At 56.0% G+C, this 12,955-nt stretch overlaps 2 protein-coding genes across 2 annotated transcripts in view; both read right to left on the bottom strand.

Annotated features, from left to right (window-relative positions):
- Positions 1-7,497, bottom strand: part of PRICKLE3 (prickle homolog 3 (Drosophila)) — an 8,547-nt gene extending 1,050 nt beyond the window's left edge. Inside the window, exons 1-8 of the mRNA XM_008587151.1 lie at positions 7,423-7,497; positions 6,253-6,436; positions 3,916-4,029; positions 3,265-3,402; positions 2,140-2,343; positions 1,861-2,047; positions 808-1,107; positions 8-205 (exon numbers count right to left, since the gene is read on the bottom strand). Of these exons, the coding sequence (XP_008585373.1) occupies positions 8-205; positions 808-1,107; positions 1,861-2,047; positions 2,140-2,343; positions 3,265-3,402; positions 3,916-4,029; positions 6,253-6,360 (1,249 nt within the window). The 5' untranslated portion in view covers positions 6,361-6,436; positions 7,423-7,497. The remainder of the gene's footprint in view (positions 1-7; positions 206-807; positions 1,108-1,860; positions 2,048-2,139; positions 2,344-3,264; positions 3,403-3,915; positions 4,030-6,252; positions 6,437-7,422) is intronic.
- Positions 7,498-10,165: 2,668 nt separating this feature from the next.
- SYP (synaptophysin) overlaps positions 10,166-12,955 on the bottom strand; it is a 13,466-nt gene continuing 10,676 nt past the window's right edge. Inside the window, exon 7 of the mRNA XM_008587139.1 lies at positions 10,166-11,723. The gene's annotated coding sequence lies outside the window, so the exon portion shown is untranslated. The remainder of the gene's footprint in view (positions 11,724-12,955) is intronic.

Genomic DNA, 12,955 nt, shown 5'->3' with positions numbered 1-12,955 from the left:
CGCGGACCTCCCTCAGACACGAGAGGGTCGCGGAAACTGACGCGTGGGGTGCTCTGGCGACCGAAGGCACTATCGTTGGGCCGCAGGTCCGGCTGGCCGGGGGACTCCGGGGGTGGCTCAGGGGCGCTGCGGACCCCCAGCTCGGGCATGGAATGGCGGTGGGGGGCTCCTCTCAGAAAGCGGGAGGGTTCCTCGGAGCCTGCAGCTGGAAAGGGAGCGATGAAGTGACTCCCCTGTATCTACCCCCTCCAGTCCCCGCCCACATGCCGGTTCCTGTGGGGAGGCCTGTGGAAGAGCCTTCTCCTTTCCCCCACGAAGACTGGGGAAGTGGGAGCAGGGGTCGCGGACTGGCAGGGAGATGAGGAGTCCGGGAAGTATGAGGCCTGGAGCAGGCTCTGGGTGGAGAGACGGTTGGAAGTAACGCAGAAGGAGCAAGACAGGATTGGTGTGGGGGGCGTGGCCTAGGGTGGAAGGGGCGTGATGTAGGCTGGAGTAGATTTAGTTTGTGATAGAATGGGGGCGGGGCCTGAGTGCAAAGACAGGAAAGGTGGAGGAACTTGGACTCAAGCAGGGACAAGTCGAGGTAGGGACGGGCCCTGTACAGAAGCAGGGCGGAACCAGGGTTCACGAGGGGGGTGTAGTTTGGGCTGGAGACTAGGCCTCGAATGGTGTGGGGAAGGAGGTTGGGCTGAGCTGCAGGCGGGGCCAGGGATGCTTCAGGTGGAGGACCTCGGCGAGTCAAGGGGAAGGACCAGAGTTGGGCGGGCGGCAGGGCTGTGGCTGGGCATGGCTCAAGGGTTCGCTCACCAGGCGCTGACTTGGCGCAGGTGCCTTTGATGGCGGTCTCGGACGTCCCCTCGGCAGCAGAGAAAGAGTCCGTAGAGGCTGCGAGCGGTGCGGTGACCATGCCCGCGCTGCAGCTGCGACGGCCAGGCCCCGGAGCAGTGGGTTCAGACCCAAGGCTGCAGGCTCGCGAGCAGAAGATTAGGCCACGGCGTGGCAGGAAGGGGCGGCCCAGCAGGGCACGCCCGCAGCGACTACAGCAGAAGCAGCGGTCTGAGGCATGCCAATGCTGGCCCTCGTAAGCCATCTGGCCCTGGTCCAGACCTGTGGGAACCGACATAAGGAGGAAAACTGAGGCAGAAGCCCCAGACATACCCCCACCCCTCCAGAATGGGGCCCTTCTCCGGAGAAAGCAGGAAACTCGAGGTTTGGTCCTCACCCCATAGTTCCTCATCCTCCTCCTCTCCTGGAAACTGGCTGGCAAATGCTTCCCTTCCCCGGCCCCTTTCTTTTCCAGGGTTCCCCCTTCCGGAGTGCGGGTGGGCATTGGACTAAGATGTGGGCCAGGCTTAGATATTAAGGGATAGCTTCAGGTGGAAAGAGAGTGGAAGGCTGAACATGAAGAAAAGGTCTGGGTGGTGGGGGCAGAGCTTAGAAGGTAGATTGTGGCCTTGATGGGAAAAGAGTGGGTCTTAGAGGGTAGGGTATAGCTAGAAGGTATAAGGGAACCTAGACTGATGGAGCAGTTGGAGAGAATAGGGCATAGCTTAAGGTAGTGGAGGCTAGGCTTCGAGGGTAGCCCTGGGGGCTGGGAATTAGAGGGAACTCTGGAGGTGGGTCTAGATGTGTAGTGGTGGCCTAGTGTTGTATAGGTGAGGTTTGGAAAGTACAGCATAGCTGGGGATGCTGGGTGTGGGACTTGCAGGGAAGGGTACAGGCCTATGGTGCTGGAACTCTACTTAAATTATGGGGTATAATGGGGAATAGGGCCTGGAGGACAGGGGGAATCCTGGTAGGGTGGGGCTGCAGCCCAAATGTCTATCCATCCTGCTGTCCAGTCCCATCATGTTCACCCACCGATGTGCTCCCCACAGCCATCACAGTACTCCGCGTGGCGGGCCTCATAGCAGGCACAGCAGTGGGGGCGGCTCTGACGCATCACGTAGCGCTGCCCTGCCAGTGAAGCTTCACATTCGAAGCAGCAGAAGTGGCCCATGTGCCAGTGCTGGCCCTCAGCCTCTGTGCACTCAGGGGAGAAGATGATCTGGAGGGCACAGGCCATAAGCAGCTATCAGAAGGGCCTGCTCCCGGCCCTGCCCGCCCTCCAGTCCCACCTCTGGGCAGGGAGCCACAAACCTCATCACAGGCTTGGCAGCGCGGGCGCAGGCATTCAGCATGATGGCGCCCACAGTAGACCTTGCCAGCATGATAGAAGTAGATGAGGTCAACGAGCAGTTCCCGGCACGTGGTACACACGAAGCACTGTGGGTGCCAGCAGGTGCCCAGGCCTGCGCGGCTGGCAAACACTGCAATGTCCCCACCTCCGATCTGCTTCCCACACTGCCAAGTGCCAGACAGACACCGTCACCATTGCCAAGATAGTAAGATGGATGGGGTCAGCCAAGGTATGTCACACTTGGGCCTTCTTCATGGTGAACCTTTGTGACTTGCAACACCCACGGGGTAACTTTAAGACAGGCTCTGACTATACCCGATGGTGGGGAGGGGGCTTAGAGACTGACTCCACTCATAGGAGAAACCATACAGATAGGCCCTACCTGTTGTGGGTGGCCTTGCAGGCAAGCCTCCCCCATAGTGGGGTGAGGAAGACATACAGACAAGCCAGCCCCAGTGGGGGAACCATAGAGATAGTCTCCACTCACCGGGACCTTAGCAACACACCTCAATTAACAGTAGGATCTGGGCTGTCCAGTTAGCTCAGTTGGTTATAACACGGTGTTATAAAACCAAGTTCAAGGGTTTGGATCCCGGGCCAGCCACCAAAAACAAAGCAAAACAAAAAAACCAGTAGGATCTAAGGACAGGCCCCACCCACCAGGGAGGGCTTTGGAGACAAATTCCACCCACCACAGGGCTCGGGAGACAGACCCTACCACTGTGAGCCAGTTCTTAAGGACAAGTCCTGACCACAAGAGGACCAGAGAGACAGCCTGCGCTCCAAGTCCACTGCATAAAGAGGAGGAGACCATAGAGAAGGTACACTAGAGCCTCCTTAGAGACAAACCACTCCTAATGGTGGGATCTGAGGAGCAGTCCCATCCACCAGGGGCCTCTAGAGACACACCCCGTCCATCGGGGGTCCTTAGAGACAGTCCCCACCTAACACTGAGATGTGAGGAACAGACCTTGTCCACCAGAGGGAACCCTAGAGAAAGTCCATTGATATTAAGTAGCCTGAGAGATGGGCCCTGCACCCCAGGGCTTGGAGCAAAGTCACTGTTCCCTGGAAGAGGCCCTCACCTCCTCACAGATGGCCCCAGTGATGGTCACTGGGAAGATGCGCACGGTGCCACGCCCCAGATTCTCCCGCTTTCGCTGCTGGCTGAAGGCTCTGAGCTCTTTCTTCTCCTCTTCCGTCAGTGCCGTGCAGTACTGTGCCTGGGGGAGGTAGGGGTCTTCCGGGCTCCTCCCCTGATACCTGCCCCTGCCCCTGCCCCACTTCCAGACTTTATCTATGCTCAAAAATTCCACTTCTAAGGGCCGGCCTATCGCGCACTTGGGAGACTGTGGTGCTGATAACACCAAGGCCACGGGTTCGGATCCTATATAGGGACGGCCAGTTAGCTCACTTGGGAGAGCGTGGTGCTGACAACACCAAGTCAAGGGTTAAGGTCCCCTTACCAGTCATCTTTTTTTAAAAAAAGAAATTTGACTTCTAGGCCTTTGTAGAGATGGTGCCTCCTGCTTGAAATATCTACCCCTTACTTCTTTCAAGGCCCAGCTGTGGTTTTGCCAAGGAATGGCCCCTGATGGCCTCTGCCTGTCCAGACCCCTCACCTCAGATCAGCTCACCTTTCCTCCTCTGCCCCTGCCCCTTTCTTTCCAGCTGCCCTGCATTTGCCCAAGCTGTGCCCCATGCCTGATAGGCCCTTCCTGTCTTCTCTCTCTCACCTCACTGTCATGTGGGGGTAGCTGATGCAGCAGCTGCTTGATCCTGTATTTCTCCCCAGGACTGTTGACATAGGGGACCTTGTCCTCTGGAAGGCAGCTGAAAAACTGGTATACCTGGGAGGACATGGGGAGAAAACAAATGAGATTAGGGGTGAGTTGGGATGCAGTGAGATGGTGGGTCCCTACTTCCTTGAGAAAATTAAAGTCATCAGAAGGGAACTTCCCCTGACTACTCCACCACCTCTCCTTCTTAAGGTCTGGATCATTTCCCTGAGCTCCCAAACACGCTAAGAATTCCCTCACGTCTTAACCCCACTTCCCCCTCTGGCTGACACTCCACTTTTCTCCTTCCCTTTACAGCAAAATTCCTCAAAAGAGTTGTAAGCACCCATGCACACTCCACTTTCTCTCTTCCCATTCTCTCTTGACTCTACTCCAGTCAGGCTTCAGCTCCTACCTGCCTCCAAAGCGATCAAGGTCATCGATGATGTCTGCATTGTTAAAATCATCGTTCAGGTCTCAGTCCTCATTGGACTTGACCCATCAGTAGGACTGGATCCTGCTGATCACTCCCTCTTCCTGGAAACGCCTTCTTTCCTTGGTTTCCAGAATACCATATGGTCCTGGTTTTCCTCCTACCTTATTGGCTCTTCCTTCTATGTCCCTCTTTTGGTTCCTCCCCAACTAGCTGACCCCTAAATGTGGGAGGGTCCTAGGGCTCAGTCTTTGGTCCTCTTGCTTCTGTCTACATTCACTCCCTTGAGAACTGCATCCAACCCCATGACTGTAAATATCATTTATTGGCTAATGTGTTGCAAATACATATCTCCAGCCCTGTGACCTCTTCCTTAAGTTCCAGGCAATGTAGCCATTTAGATGTGCAACAGGCATCTCAAACTCCACATGGCCAAAACTTAGGCTCTTACCTCTCAAACTGCCCCTGCCTTGGCCTTTCCCATACCAGTTAACCTGCCCATCCTTGGGGTCATCTTTTACTCCTCTCTCTCTCGCCCCCACAAGCAAATCCTCTCAGTTCTACTTTAAAAATATGTCCAGAGGGCCGGCCTGGTGGTGCACTGCGCTAGTGCGCCGCTTGGGAAGCGCGGCGGCGCTCCCGCCGAGGGTTCGGATCCCACATACAGACCGGTTCCCACTCACTGGCTGAGCGAGGCGCGGGGGCAACACCAAGGGTTGCGATACCGTTGCCGGTCCCGGTCCGGTACGGGGGCGACACTGAGGGTTGCGATCCGTTGCCGGACACGGAAAAAGACAAAAAAAAAAGTAATAAATAAATAAAAAATAAAAATATGTCCAGAATCTGGCCACTTCTCACTACTTCCACTTGGAGCACCACCATCAGTCACCTGGACTATTGCAGTGGCCTCGTCCTCACTGGTCCCCTGCTTCAACCTCACTCCTACAGGCTGTTCTACACTCAGCAGCCAGAGGGACCTGTTAAATCATAAGACAAATCATGTCGTTCTTCTGCTCACAACCTTCTTGTGGCTTCCCCCTCATTCAGAGTCAAAGTCAAAGGTCCTCTCCATGGTCCCTGCCACCTCTGTGACTTCACCTCCCAACGCTGTCCCCCTCACTCTCTGCTCCAGCTGCACTGGCCTCCTCACTGCTCCTCACACATGTCAAGTGCACTCCTGCCTCAGGGCCTTGGCAGTACCTATTCCCTTTGCCTGGATTGCTCTAACCTCAGATATCTGCAAGGCCCACTTCTTCACTTCCTTCAGGGCACCTAGAACATTAAGTTCTCATAGAGGCTTACCTGGACACTTTATTTACAATCCTAGCATCTCTGTCTGTCTCTCTCCTTCCCCACCCTCCTTCCCTGCTTTTTTACTGCAAGGTCCTTACACCATCTGACATATATTTATTTACAGATTTGTTTACTGACAGTTGCTTCTTTTGGGAATCTAACCTCCATGTGGGAAGATATTTTGTGTTTTGTTTATTGCTGTGTCCTCAGTGCCTGGAACAGTGTCTGACATCAGTAGGTGCTCACTAACTATTTGCCGAATGAATTAATCACTGATGAATGATGAATCACTGATCAACCACATGGTGAATGAAGTGCTGGGATAAAGCCTGAGGTAAAGGATGGAATAGAAGCGGGGTGAACAGGGCCCAAGAAACTACCTGGTGATCACTCAGGGTTCTTTGTGAGGTGTGGGGGGCTGACCACTCTCAATTAGAGGAGTCAGAAGGACACTCAAAGTCTGACCTCACACTTTAGTGTTGCCCCAGATATAGGGTCCTACCCGAGTGTGCGTGTATGTGTGTGTGTACCCACTGGAGAGCAAGAATGGGTGCCCAGTCTCTGGTCACCTGCTCAGGCTTAAGGCCCGGGGGCACCCAGGCATATTCCTCTGATGCACAGCCCGAGTCGTCATCGGAGATGGAGTGGCGCTGGAAGTCTGAGATTAGCCGACACATGATGCGTTCCAGGTCCACAGGCACTGAGTGCACTGCGTGCTCCTCCCGTGGGCATTTGCAGTGCTGGCAGATCTTTCTGAGGGGGCCGGGATGGGGGTCAATTACTAAGGGGTTGCCTACCCAGACCCCTGGGCAGCCTAAATCCAACTGAGGGACGGGGACATGCAGATTTTCACTACCAAAGGGCTCTAAGAGGGAAGGGATTCTGGGCCTAGGGGCAGGGCTGACAGGAGGTGGGGCTATGAGCCAAGGTCTGGCTGTGAGCCTGTGAACAGAGAGGTCATGGGTAGTGCGGTGCTGGTTGGGAGGGGCTTGGCTTCCAGCTGAGGGCAGGGCTGTACGACAGGGTCCGAGGGCATGGCTGTGAAATGGTTGTGAGCAGGATGTGAAGGGATGGGGCTGTGGGATCCCAAGGACACCCCCTAACCTTTCAGCTCTGGGACTTGGGTCAGACTCTCCCGGGCAGCAGGCCTGAGTAGGGGCGGGACTCCAAGACTGAGATTGGAGTTATAAATCTAGGGGCTTCCCCCTCAGGAGAGACTCTGGACTTTGTGGGGGAACTTTCCCTAGAGGCAGAGCTCTGGCCTGTGATGAGGCTCTGAACTTGTGGGCAGGAGAGCTCTGAGCCTGTGGATAGGGCCTAAGTGTGCGGCTGTGGGCTGTGTCTGTATGAGACTTTTAGGGTGCAGGCCTCCAGTAACAGGACAGGACACTGGGTCTGGGAGAGGAGTTCTGAGCCTAAGGGTGGGGATGGGCTGGAGGTCAGTGGGCAATGCACAGCACCCAGGACCAAGGATCTCCCTAAGAATGGGACTCAGAGGCTTGGGGAGGTTTATTCTGGGGGTGAGGCTGTGTAGTCGGTGGAGCTGTCCTGGGAAGAGACTCTTGGGAATGAGTCAGGGGCGGGGCTCCGAATCTGAGAGTGAGGCTCTTTTCCCAACTGAGTTCCATCTGTGGGCGGAGCCCAAGCCTAGGGGCATGGCCTAAGCCAGCGGGGAGGTGGGGGGGGGTCCTTTGAGAGTGGGGATCTGACAAAGGTGAGGCTCTTGGGGAGTCACTTACCTCCAGCCGTGCAGCAGAAAGCCGGGGCACTGCTCCCTGCAGGAGTTGCAGGGCTGGCCCCGGTCTGGGTCCTCTGCCTCCGGAGGCTGTAGTGGGGCAGGGGCAGATGCAGGGCCGGGCGAGGCGCGGGAGCAGAGAGGGAGAAGTTAACGCCCGCCCCTCCACTCCAAGGCCTGCAACTGCACGCTGGGGCCTGTCCCACCAGGGCAACGCTGGGCAGGCTGGGACAGCGCCCGGAGCATGGGGGAGGGGGACACAACTGAGGCAGAGGCAGGGCAGCTGAGGCCACCTCCCTATATGCCCCCTTTTCAGGGAATTCCCCTCCCCAGGCCGGCCTCGGACACCTCCCACCAGCCTCTTATCACTAGAGGCTTCAAACACCTCCCCCAGAATTCCAGTACTCTCCCCACCAGAACACATAGTCCCTAATCTGGGCATCTCCTTCCAGGCCTCATCCTTGTCCCTCCTCCACCCACGAGGCCAGCAGCACTCCAATTCCACAGGGTAGGAGACTGAGAACCCATCTTTCTCTGGGGTCCCCACATAAACCCTGCTCTTCCCTTCAGAAGCTCAGGAGCTCCTCCCCCAAACCCTGAGCTTCACCTCCTCATGCCCAAAGAACTAGGGACCCTCCCCCAGGATCTCAGGAGGCCCCTGCTCCATTGAGAAAACTCCACTCCAAGAAACCTTGGCCTTTCTTTATCCCTCATATCCCAGGGATAGTTACTCCTCTGGACTACCAAACTCAGCCTCCACTTTCCCCCATCAGAGGCCCCCTCCAAAGGAAGAGAGAGATCCTCCTGTTTAAGAAGTCAAAAATTCCGTGGCTCAAGTGGAAGCCTGGAGGCCCTGTTTCCCCAATTCCCAGACCCTCCACCCTCAGCGTCCGGCATCCCAGGAATATATGCTCCCATCCCTCAGTCCACCTTCCCCCAAGGTAGGGTGTCCCTTCTCTCAGAAACTCAGGTCTCTGCTCAACCCAAGACCCCAAGACACAATCTTTGGCCCTCAGAATCCCCTCCCCACAGGAGATGGGCGCGCACCAGGTCCCCGGGGTGCTGATAAAGGTGTGCGGAGAGGTGACATGGGCCACCAGATCTACACATGTTTCTTCATCCACACGCCTCCAGCAGCCCCAACCCCTGGGTCTGGGAATGCTGGCGATTGGAATTCCCAGGCCCTCTGTGGGGCACCTCCTCGTTATCCCTATCCCCTGCCCTCTCGCCTGGGCCTCAGTTTACCCCCGACGCCCACCGCTGCCCTGAGTCCCACTCACCGCACGCCCAGAGCGGCGCCTCCGCGACCCGCGCGCGAACATGGCGCTCCCGGGCAGGGTCAAGCCGGGCCGGGTCAGGAGAATGGAATCCTTGCCGGCGTCAGGCCACCGCGCGTCCGGCCTGGGAGCTCTGTTCCGTAAACCTGACACCGGCGTGGGAGGAGCGCGCCCCGCAGCGCCCGCCCCCGGGCCTGTAGTCTCTCGGCAGCCAAGGCGCCCCCTGCCTTGAGGTGAGCTGCACGCAGCCTAGGGCGCCATTCGGGAGAGCCCCTGCCCTCCCACCCTGGGCCGGAGCCGGGTATCAGAAAGCACGGCCACCGGAACCCCAGTGTGCCACGTGGCTTCTCACGGGACATTCTAGGGCTTCAGGGCTCTGTAGTGGATGAAGGGGAACTCGGAGGTGGCAATCTGGTTGGAAGGGGTGGCGCGCTAGGGTGCCTGTATTGACCGTTCGTGTCGATTATCTTGGATGCTCATTTGGGGGAGAGGTTAAAGCCACTTCTTGGCCTCCTCCCCACAGGTGAGGTTCCTGTTTCCCTCGGACGCATGTTGCAAGAATGGTCCCCAAGAGGAGGCCCTCTTTCTCGCTCCCTCCCATCCTTAAAGGCCCAACTGTTGAGCCTCCTAAATTCTGAAAAGTAGATCTTAAAGCCTTCCCTCCCCTGCCCCCATTTTTCTCTCTCCAGTTAGATATCCCCTTCCCTAAACTCAGTTCCAGAGCTGGGAGTCTCTCCTTTGCGCTCTCAGTCTCCGCTTCGCCTCGGGGCTGGGGGGAGGGGTCCCACGCGTGCAGTCACAACTCAGGCACCCGGCCCGGGGTCTTAATTAGCCACGCAGGCGGCAGCGGTCGGTCGAGCCTTTCATCGCGGGCGCCGGGGTCCTCCCCCCACTTCCATTACTCACATCCCTGTCACTTCCCGCCGTCCTTGCCCCAGGGAGGAGCCGGGGATGGGTAAAAAGGGAATGAATAAGTTAATTAACTAAGGAGTCACTCTGGCGCCCCACCTCTGGCCTTGCTGCCTAACCGTTCTCCCGGTTCTCCAGCTGGGGCGGAGGCAAGGAAAAGGAGACAGAAGGGTCTGAAGAATACGGAGGGGGTTGGGTAGGGTGAAGTCTCCTTGTTAAGTATGGGGGTCCTATTCCGACCCCTTGGGGATTTAGGGAGGAGGCTCCACAAAGGCTGGGAAGGGCTTGGTTAAGTGACCAGAATTAGAACCAAACCCTAGAAAGAACTGGGTATTTGGTGGCCAGTAGTGAGACAGCGAAGAGACACTCAGAGCGTGACTTCGAATGATGGCAGGACAGGATTCAGAGGAGATGGCTCGTTCCGACTCTGTGGGAGGGGCCTAAAATGGTGCCGCAACTTGAACGGCGTTCAGCAGGTCGGGGACGGGGTTCCCTCTCGCCTTCTCTCTCATCTCTTCCCACGTCCCCCCCTCAAATAAAAGACATACCGAGAAATCAGAGCCGGGTGGACTAGATGGTTGAGGAGTTTATTTGGGGGAGGGGAATTAGTCATTTGTTCTTCCTTGGGGAGGGGGTCTTCGAACAATACCGAAGGGCGCAGGAAAGGGTGGGGATCTGGAGGGGAGGGAAAGGGGCCACAGCCAGACAAAATGGCAACACACGATCACAGGCACTACCGACATCACAGACACAGCAGAGGGTGCAGGATAGGGGCTCCAGACCGGGTCTCCAACCACCCCAGGATGGGTGGGAGTGTTGAGGGAGGGGGCAGGGGAAGGGGGAAAGAGGGGTGGGCCAGCCCCACAGACCGGTTGGCTCTGTCCTCTGATTACCTAGCTGTCTCATCACGGGGGTGGGCAAGGGTGTGGGGGGTGCTTCTCCCTGGATCTCACCCCTCATCCTCCAAGTCATATCACTCAGCTCTTTCTAGGCCACTTCGGTCCCGTTTTGGCCAGGGTCATTCCCACCCCCACGCCTAACAAAATCCATCCTGCAGTTCCTAATCAAATCCCCCAACACCTACTTCCCAAACCTGTCCTCTTTAGAACATTTTCTTCACTGTCATAGTGAGGGGGGGGTTGCCCCTTCTGAAACAACCCTTACGCCCCACTCTAAGACCCGGCCCGCCTGGAACCCTGGCCAGGACTTCACCCCAAGGTCGGCCCCTTCCTGAATCCCACTTCTTGCCTTGCTCAAGATCTATCCCCTTTAGAATCAAGTTCAGTCTCCTGAATATTCCAAGCCACACCCCTTCCACAGGCTCTGGCCCCTTTCCAAGACCCGCCCACTCTGGAGCCTCACCCACTGCCTGGTTCAGGTCCCACTCTTTCTAGATACCCTCAGCATTCTTTCAAACCCTGTCCCCACGTCCCAAGTCACATCCCTTCCATGGAACCCTGTCCTACTCCAAGCCCCGCCCCTTCCAGATCCACGCCCTCAGCCTAGGTCACCCCTCTCCTTTAGACTCCAGCTCCAGTATGTCTAGAACCCAACCCACTGCTGGCCCCTCCACTCCGGAGCTCCCCTCCAAGACCACCTTGGATCCTAAGTTGTCCTTTCAAACTGCCCTCCCACCCCCCTATCTTTGCCTTTCTCCCATCCTTGGGTTGAATTTTCCCTAATGGTCTCTGTTCAGGCATTTCTGGAGGAACCAAGGCCAGAGTTGAAAGAAGGGGGGGAAATAGGGGACAGAGTCTGAAGTCACGCCCACCCTCCCCACTCAGCAGAGGTCTGTCCCTTCCCTGCCCCCCTTTCAGAGCCCCCTAACCTCAGGGGACAGGGCCGCGGAACAGGGATGCAGGAGAAGGGGTAGGAGTAAGAGAGGGGCCCACTCAAGACTGGGCCCCTAGTGCATGAAGGGAGTGAAGTGAGGGTGGGGCTCAGACAGATAAATAGATATTTATATATAATATATATATATATATATATATATAAACAGCAAAGACAGTTAGGGTCTCCTGGCTTGAGGGGTGGAGACCTAGGGTGTAGGGGTGGGAAGGGGGGGCAGGCTTTCTCTGAGCTCTTGCCCACCCATGGGGTCCTCCCGGGCTGCACTGACCTGTAGAGACAAAAGACACAGAAAGGAGAGGGGGTCCAGACCCAGGCGCCCTCAGTGAGGGGTTGGGATGCTATGCCTTCCCCCTGGCTTTACCCTCTGCCTGGCATGTCTGTTTTTCCTTCTTCCTTCACTCATAGTTCTGAAGTCAGCTTCATCCCAGCTGCTCCTACTGGGAGGTATTCCTGACCTTGCTCCCACTGGGTTAGGTACCAGATTCTCCCAACCAAAAGAAAAAAAGTACATTGTAGCAGGGGAAGACAGACTTCACACAATTAACATGATGCGTACGTGAATTATCTAGTATAACATAAGGTGATAATAAGTGAAAAGGAAAAAATCAAAAAATGGAGTGAGCAAGGTGGAGAGTGGTAGGCGGTGATGTCAGAGGGTAGGTAACGGGGTCACACAGGGCCTTGTGGACAAGGCTGTGAGCACTTCAGCTTTGACTGGATGAAGTGTAAGCCATGGGACAACTTTGAGAAGAGTAAAATGTCTCATGCTATGTTGTTTCCATTATTTACTCACTAAACTGTTTCTTAACATTGAGTGCTCTAAGTGATGTGTGTTGAGAGCATGAATAAGTCATGATCACATTCCCTAGTCTAGTGGAAGAGACAGTCAATAACCACATAAATTAATAAAGAAAAGCACATGGTACTATGAGACAGAAAACAAGATAGGTGACTGAATAAGTGACCAAAAGGATGAAAAGGAGCTGGCCAGGTATAGTTGTCAGTGTGCGTGGGTGTGAAACTCCAGGGGAAAAGCAAGTACAAAGGCTCTGAAGCCGGATTGTGCTTGGCACACTGAGGCGGCCAGTGTGGCTGAAACGGGGCTGGGGAGTGATAGGAGATGAGGCCAGAGAAGGGGGGGCTCAATGTGTAGGGCCTTGTGACCACAGGGAAGACTTCCGCTTTTCATCTGAGTGAAATGGTAGCCATGGCAGAGTTCTGAGCGCAGGAGGGCCGTGGCCTAATTTAGGATTTAACAAAATCCACTGGGATGCTGTGAGTAGAACAGAATGGGAACGGCGGTGGAGACTGTGAAGGGGTCCGGGGGAGATGACAGTGAGAAGTGGGAAGATTATAGATATATTCTGAAGGTAGAGCCAACAGGATTTTTGATGAATTAGATATGGGATGCTTAACAAACTCCCTGCCCTTTCCATCCTGGCTAATCCAGCGCCAGAAACTGCCTCCACCCACGTGTCGCCACTTCCTCGCCCCCCCCCC

This window comes from Galeopterus variegatus, unplaced genomic scaffold (assembly GCF_000696425.1).
Source record: "Galeopterus variegatus unplaced genomic scaffold, G_variegatus-3.0.2 Scaffold4257, whole genome shotgun sequence".
Classification (NCBI taxonomy): Eukaryota; Metazoa; Chordata; class Mammalia; order Dermoptera; family Cynocephalidae; genus Galeopterus; species Galeopterus variegatus.
This window is presented reverse-complemented; position numbering and strand designations above follow the sequence as displayed.